The sequence below is a fragment of the Uloborus diversus genome, chromosome 8 (genome assembly GCF_026930045.1).
Source record: "Uloborus diversus isolate 005 chromosome 8, Udiv.v.3.1, whole genome shotgun sequence".
NCBI lineage: Eukaryota > Metazoa > Arthropoda > Arachnida > Araneae > Uloboridae > Uloborus > Uloborus diversus.
The window spans coordinates 91,588,057-91,596,547 of record NC_072738.1 but is presented as its reverse complement, the minus strand read 5'-3'; the positions used below and the strand labels follow the sequence as shown (position 1 = coordinate 91,596,547).

The 8,491-nt window shown below is 31.9% G+C and overlaps 1 protein-coding gene across 1 annotated transcript in view; it reads right to left on the bottom strand.

Annotated features, from left to right (window-relative positions):
• Nucleotides 1–1,884: 1,884 nt before the first annotated feature.
• Nucleotides 1,885–8,491, bottom strand: part of LOC129228483 (clotting factor G beta subunit-like) — a 34,151-nt gene continuing 27,544 nt past the window's right edge. Inside the window, exons 7-9 of the mRNA XM_054863164.1 lie at nucleotides 6,652–6,902; nucleotides 4,450–4,622; nucleotides 1,885–2,156 (exon numbers count right to left, since the gene is read on the bottom strand). Coding sequence (XP_054719139.1) covers nucleotides 1,998–2,156; nucleotides 4,450–4,622; nucleotides 6,652–6,902 — 583 coding nt within the window. The 3' untranslated portion in view covers nucleotides 1,885–1,997. The remainder of the gene's footprint in view (nucleotides 2,157–4,449; nucleotides 4,623–6,651; nucleotides 6,903–8,491) is intronic.

The window sequence follows — 8,491 nt, the reverse complement described above, 5'->3', positions numbered from 1 at the left end:
TGTTACACTATCAGTACAGTGAATTTGTCAGTGAGAAACCAGGAATCACGACAAGGAATGAAACCTCCATTTTTTTAATGAAACGACTGTGCTACCATGTCGCAAGAGAAGAAATTTATACCAACGTTATGCGCACACAACTCATATCAATTAGTTTTAAACTCAGTACTTGCGTCGTTATCTTATTGGTGTAAAAGCATTTATTTTTTAAGCATCACTTTCAGCATTTTCGGTTTAGTAACAATATAGGGTGTAATTATTGACCAACATGGAGCTAATAACACATGAAAGAGTTCGTAATATTGCTGCTGAGATACATGGATTTAGCAGTTAGAATCCCGGAATTACAAGAGGGATAAAATCCTATTCTTTTAATGGAATATGTGTGCAACCATGCGATTTGGAACGGAATTTCCATCCGCTAACGGTACTGTTCAACCATCGATCAGAGGAAAAGACGCACATCCGGTTTATAGGCGGGAAATGAACGCATCTATTATTTTGTAGGGATGCTGTTATTCGAATTCTAAGCAGAGGTGCTTCGAAATAAATGAAACACAAATCAAAATTTCCTTTTTTCCCTTCTCATTTAGATGGAATCGTCTTAACTGAACTCTTGCCAATTCTATGGAAACGTTTTCGGGCAGTAACCTTAGACGACTCGTGTGTAGACGACTAGCCTCGGTATTCGTTTCGTTATTTTATTGTTGTACAAACCCCAACTATTCCTTTTTTAATTTTCCAGATTATTTTAATAAAATATTTAATTTCTAGAGCGAATTTCTTTCTCCTTTCGGACTATGTGGTTTTAGTTTAACCAAAAAATCATCCGAAATTTAGTCACCCGAAGTGACTTAATGATTATTTTTACAAATCCGAAACATTTTTTTTCACAGAAATCTCCGTGGCCGACCAATGGAAACGCAAGTTTCGTTTGCCGGGTGACTTGAGTTTGATTCTCATCGTTGCCAATGATGTTGTTTCCTCTCGCTTTCATTGTAAATTTTTCTCGTGTTGTTCTGTTTGTAAATAAACTGTTCTGTATGATGTTTTACTAGAAGTCCACCCTCCGTGTAAGTTTCCTATCTCAATTGACGCTAACATTATTGCTTTTAATGCATTACCCATCTAATCATATAACTTTTATAACGCAACAGTTGTTAATCATAAAATACAGCAAGTTATAGTAATAAGCCGTTTAATTGAAATTTGCGAAAGAAGGGATGGGACAGTACGGCTCAGGGAGCTCTAACAATTGAGATTGAAGAAGTATGCTTGATCCTGCTATTTTTTAACGAAACAGACATTATTGCAAAGATACCTCTCCAAAAATGGTTAGTAAGCAGAGGAACATTTCTCATTTGATGGAAACTTATCGTTAAAGTATGCTAAAAGATAAAACAGATTTTATCAATATTATATTAACCTGTTACATTTTTGATACATAGTTTTCGTCATTTCACATAATATTTTTGAAAATTATGACTTTAATTTTTAAATGCATGTTTTATCCCTTCCTTGCATAAAGCAGGGATAGGACATTTTATATGTTTTTTAAAAATAATATTGTAATAATTATCTTCGGTTATCTAGTTTTTTAACACGTCAAAATGACTTAATTTGTCGTAAAATGTATAATGTTGTTGCAGTAGAAAATAAATCGTAAGAAATAAATTTGGTAAAACTGTTCTATCCCACTCAACTCTCCCCTGCTTGAAAGATACCTGATAATATGTTGTTTCTTCATCAATTGTGTGTTTGTAAAACAGTTGAAATTTTTACGATGGTTTTCTTTGTGTAGTGTCAGCAAAAGCTTTCAGTACTATAGAAAAATTGCTCACGATAAAAGACAGGACTACAAGTTTTTTTTTTTACTTTCAAAACATTTATTTTGAAGTATGAGAATAACATGGCGAGTTTACCATATACGGAGATCTTGATGTAATCTTCACTGCCAAACTCTTTCACAGGACAGGCTCTCCTGACATGCAATGGATTCACGACCGCATTTTCATCCGAATCCAGTTCATATAGAAGGAAACTCGCGTATATCCTGCAGCTAATCCTGGGACACCGCACTGAAACCCGAATGATACGATCCCTACCACTGTCCAATGACCATTGTCACGGACCATGAGTGGACCACCAGAATCTCCCTGTAAAGACAAAAATTGCTATAGTTCTGTACCTTGGAGTAAGAACAACTGTTATAGTTATTCAAATTTATCGTCTGCTCTTCTTTACATTTATCATTTATCAATTCATATCACCTGTAGGAGGCTCTTCAGTCTTTGGTAAATGGCGGATGAAAATGGTAAAACGATCAAATCCAAGGTATGTTTGAATAGATCAACCGATTAACCTGGTTGCATCAGTGACTAACCAGATGCGTTCTAATAGAACTACCAGTTATCCGATCGAAAATAAAACATTTGTGGACAGTCACCGCACTAACTACAGACGTCATCAAACGTCATCAAATCAACCAACTGTGTTAACTGGTTGCTCTATTCAAACATAACCCTAGTAACTTCTACTCTGCTTTTAAGCTTAGCGAATCACAGGGATTTTGTTTTGTATTTATGGGGTTTTCTTTTTAATTCTTTTGAAATTACTTTAAACATTACAAATTATCTGAAGTCTGCATTTTAACCCTAAGCTGGAATGGAATGGTTTACCTCTATGGCTAATTTCTTTAATCACCGCAGGGCGGCGTATTACAGCTCTAGAACTGAAAATTTATTATCATATAAACTGTTTTTTTATTTTTGTTTCTTTGTATTATTAAGTTTGATTATCGTTTGCGCTATTTATTGTTTTTTTTTCTTCTTTTTGTTACGGCTACGATAAAAGAAATGTGACAGGATAGTTGAAACAAAGATGTAGTGTTAACTAGATACACAACAAGCGACCGTTTTCATAGGCAACGAGCTCTTCTAGTAAAAACGGGCAAATGTTTGAAAAGCGCATGCGTGCTGTTTGACGCAGGCACGCAAACAACTTTTGCCGTAGCCTGATGGGATGAAAACAGCGTTGCATCCACGTAGGCTACGCTTTAACTGTCTATTTAAAGCTTTGCTCTTTCAATGGTAACCAGTGCCTTTCGCTACGGAGTTGTGCATCTAGTTATACTACATCTATGAGACGAAATGTTGATTGTTGTGTGGAACGTGATTCTTGCTTTTATAATATCGCCCGTCCGTCGTTGGCAGAGAATATTATTTTATATTTTACTCAAATATGTAATTAAAAATCTTTGAAAAAATTAAAATTGAAGAATTTGATTTTCTATATTTAAGGGCAGAAATTTATTTATTTTAAAATTCTAAAGACGTGGGATGGAAGAAGCATTTTTTTTTTTTTTTTTGAAGGCACCAGCAAGATAAATGCTGTATTCTATTATTTAATAAGATTGTTGAAATCACTTATATTGTAAGTACTTTCCGCTTGTTTTAACCAGGGGTGGGTTTTGGACTGTCGAAAAGTGGCTTAAGGACAGGACAGAACAGGTGATTTTTACTGTCCAAAACTGTTCGAAAGTGTGAAATCTAATCAATTCGTATTTACTGCAATATTCATTATGCTGAAATATAAATATAAATGAGCATTTGATAAAATTTTTCTCAGAAATGTTCATTAAAAAAATATTTTACTCAAAAAAATTGCCAACAACTCTATTGCATAAAAACTTTCTTATGTAACAACTGGTAGAGGTACGAAAGGGAATTCACAACGCTACCAAAAGACAACTAATTTCAGTTGCATTCATTACTCAAAGGAATGTTATTAAGTGTGCAAATATTTAGGTGCAAGAAAAAAAGTGCTTAATTTTTTAAATGAATTTTACATATAAGTTTTACAAGATGTTTAAATGAAAATTCTTTTTTTTTTTTTTTTAAATCACAGATTAAAGAACAATAAATAATTGATGATTAAATGTACGCACTTACATTTTAAAACCTGTCCAATTTCTTCTTTTAATTTATATTTTTAATACAATACATTCTGTAACTACAGTGAACAAAACTATAGCAGCTTGCCCATTTTTAAAAACAAATTATTGGCATTTTGCTAAAGTAGTTTGGTGGTAATTTAGTTTTAGATTATGATATGGCATCATAATCAAGAGAAGAAAATCTTCACAAAGCTGTAAAAGACTCAAAATTATATATTTTCCCCCTTCAGTTTAAAAATTGTAATTTATTGCATTTAAGATGATTGTCGCAATATATTTTGAACACTTTCATTTGTACACATGCATAAATAAAAAATTTGGTTACTATTATGCAAAAAAAAAAAAAAAAAAAAAAAACAGACAGTTTTGAACACAAGGGTTTTGGACATAAATGTAAAAACCATGGTATTTACAGTGTTTTTTTCGTAGTGTCCAAAACCTTGCCAACATTGGTTCTAACATTTACATTGCCTTTGTAGAAGTAAAAATCTTACTTGGCAACTGTCTTTACCTCCCTCAGGAAATCCGGCACACAAGATACCATGTGTGATGCCTCTGTGAAGTTCATTCTGTAACACACCCAGCTGTCGAAATACCTTATCACATTCTCTGTTGAAAGTCACTGGAATGGAAGACAGTCGCATCAACACTGGACTTGCAGGTCCATCTAAAGAAAATACACAAAATTATGAAATAAAGTGCTCCAAAAAGTAAAAGATTTAGGTATTATACAATATTAACACAAATGTGGCAGCCCGTTTAGTGTAAACATTGCGGGTAACGGTTTTTGGATTGTTATTCAATCAAAAGTTGGAACTCGAAAGAAAGAAAAGAAATACTACAAGGTATAAACTCTACTTATCAAAAAGGTTGTTATTGTCTACTCAAAAAAAAAAAAAAAAAGAGTTTAAAATGATATGAATTATTTAATCATGAGTTAGTAGTACTTGAAAAAAAAAAGGTAGGATCAATTATGGTTTTATTCAATACTTCTGTTATTGCGATAATCGATTGTCATCATGTGGTAACTTTTCTAACGGGTTTATGAATTAAGAGCAGTTTTTCTAGAAGAAGAAAGTGAATCAGAAGTACAAAAATGTGTCGGGATAGCTTCGAGAGTTCGAGAATTTTCGCGTGTCATGCCATTGAACTACTTGATACGCATAGTTGAGAAATTAAACAGTTTGAACCTTAAAGGAGCAAATATCCATATGTTGGATATGAGAGGAAAAGCAAAATGCATTTCGTTGAACATTGGAATCGTTGAACAGAAATTCAAAGCGGAAAAAACCTAGAAATGTGAAAATGTAGTTAAATGTCTTAAAACCTTTTAAACGGTTGAGCAACATGTAAAAATTTTGTGTGTAATCATTGAAAATCAGTGCTATATCAAAATTAATTTTTTAAGGATGAAATGGACGATGACAGAGAAAGAAGCTGTCTTCCTTTTTGTTTTTTAAATTTAAAATTTAAGCTAGTTTTTATTCAATAAATTTATAAATAAATAAAAAATAATAAATAAATAATAAATGAAAAATAAATAAATAATAAATAAATAATAAAAAATAATAAATAATAAATGATAAATAAACAAAAAGAAAGGTTCAAATAAAAGCATCTAAACAAATCCAATTTCCTTCTGTTTCAATGTTTAGGATGCCAAATTGTGTATTCAATATATAAAGCTTGAAAAGTCGCTTGATTAACTTTCTGTGACGTATTTTCTGGTTTCAGTGCGAGAAATACCTTTTGGAGGGGTAAAAATTTCCTTAATTGTTTCATTAGTTATTAATGTAGGATATTAATGTTTGCGTGACAAATTACTAAATTCGTTTATTTTAAGCATGTGTTTATTCCTATGTTAAAATACTGAAAAAACTATTCGTATGAAGAACTACTTAAATTTCAATTCTAAATTAATTAATGTAACTAAATAACATCAGATTTGTAACTGTAAGTGTTAGTTATAACAAAGAGGGACAATGCTTAAGATTATCTAACTTCAGATGGGTCACCATCAATTTTGAAAGAGAGATCAATTTTTAAGGAAAACGCTGCAAAAATTGAAGCATCATACATTGTAAAAACGATTCAGAAACGTTCCAAGAAAATAATGGGCAGCTGATGTGCCCAATATCAATCTGCCAGTAACAGATCTTGCAAAATCCAGAGACTTTTTCGCTAAAAGTCAGTAAAATTTCTGAAATTATGCTTGAAACTTTCTTAATACATATCGCCGGTTAAAGAAAGTCATGTTTCTGGAATCTTAAGAGAAAACTTGTGTTGGTCTTAAATAGAAGCTTGCGCCTCCCTGATTTCTCAAAAAAGCTCCAAAAGCATTATTGCATCTAGGATTGCATTTTTGGGCCAATGTTAAGACTCGCAATTATTGCAAAGTTGCGGAATGCAGTGAATCCCTTTAGTCAATATGGATGGACAGTAATCGCTCATAAGCACTTAATAAATACGTTCAATTAATCTTGAAACTGGTAGCTAAAAACATTTTTCCCAACAGTGAGAAGTCTGCAATCGTGTAACTTGGAGTAATTCAGGAAACCTTTTGACAAAAAACATAATTTTCACAGAAAATGGGTGAAAACCCGTGAATCCGAAAAAGATCCTAGGAAATTACTAGTAACGTTTCAGAATTTTTTTACAGTGTGTCATTACAGGATTTCAAAAAGGTTTTGTCCTACCAAACATTGTGGCTCCCCATCCAACGACAGTTGCGCCTCTAACTTCCAAATTATGTCTGGACGTCTGTTCGAATGGCAGACAAAGCGGATAAAACCCAGGAAAATGTACTTCTCTATCGAGCGTAAGCATTGCAATATCATCGTAAAAGAAACCACTCTGGTATCCCTCATGAAGGGCAATATTTATGACGCCATATCTAGTTCCATTGGCATAGTAGATGCTGCCAATACTTGCGGAGTAATCCCTTGGGCTATATAAAAAAAGATTTGTTATTAATTTATATAGAAAAAGAGCAGTGGCAATAAGTATGCTAAATTCAGTCCTTTTATCCGCAGGATCAGGACTTGACAACTCAAATCAAATACAAATAAAGAACAAAAAACATCGATGTCCTAAAAAGAAAACGTGAAATACGTAATAAAAATTATATAATTTTCGCTTAAACTTATGCGTGAAGTCATAATATTACGTATTAAGGTTCGTTTATGTTTCAGTTTTTTAGTAAAAGCAACTAAACGCACATTTATTGGCCCTTTTTTTTAATCAGTAAGATCAATTTTCAAGAACTGAAAAAGGAATTTCTTTTTCCTGCAAAACATGAACACATTTGAAATATATGCAGAAAAAAGGTTACTGCTGGAAATATGTATATATCAGATTTTATAAGTGCAATTTTGTTTTCAAAGAACTACTATGACTATTGAATTTCAGATGATTTATATAAAATTAATGTTAAACAAACATAATGTTTTAATAAAGTTAATATCAAACAAACATGATGTTTTAGTAAAGTTAATTTAAGCGAACATAATGTTTTAGGAAAAATTAAGAATCAGGAAAATATTTTTTTCTGATGCACTAACTAAATTGACGCGTTTCAGAGTTTAGTTTACATCTATAGGGACGCTTCTCCGTTTTGAAAATACATAATTCTCTTCAGTCGTGACTAGAGATGAAAACAGTCGGAAAAAACCGGAAAATTTCCGAAAAAAACGAAAAAAAAAACGTTTTTTTTTCCCGAAGGAATAAATTTCCACTTTGGAAAAATTGAAAAAAAAAAAAAAAAAAATTTTTTTCAACTTTTCAGGGTTTTAATTGAAATTTTCAGCAAAAAGTGATTAGAAATTTCTCATGCTTAAATTCTGATGCAATATCCTCCCTCCTTCCGTTTTATATTAAAATACTGTCAATTGTTGTCAAAAATTGTTGTATGACAATATAATTTGCATATAGATCAAAAAATGCTTAATAATACTTTTTACAAAAAAGCTTAAACCTTAGTGAAGAATTTATTTTCCTTCTTCATGGAACAAACAAGCATAACTTTAATCACAAAACTATGTTTCTGCTGACTGCGAACCAAATGTACAGAGTACGGCAAAAAAAAAAAAAAAAAAAAAAAAAAAAAAAAAAAAAAACCGGGCAAGCAATTTTTCAAGAAACTTTATTAAAAATAAATAAACTAACAAAACACAAAAAATAATAATATGAGATGACCTTTAGCAATCATTAAATTGAATTGGTTTCAAACTAGCAGCCTTTTGCAGTAATACAGAGATGCAACTGCTTATTGAAATTTTCATTCAAGGGCAGCAAGTTCTTTTATCAATCCTATTCCCCATAAAGAAATTGGTTTAGAGAATTCAATTTTATGTGTAGTTTAGGGTAGACTTTTGATTCTAAAATAGGCCATACAGTGTAATAAATGGGATTGAGGTCGAGCGAGTAGAGCGTCTACTCAAAAGATGATATCTTGTCAAAAACAATGCGCTTTGCACCACTCTTGTCTTTTTTGGCCATATGAATCGCTGTGGAGTTAAAGGAAAATGTCCAGTTTAC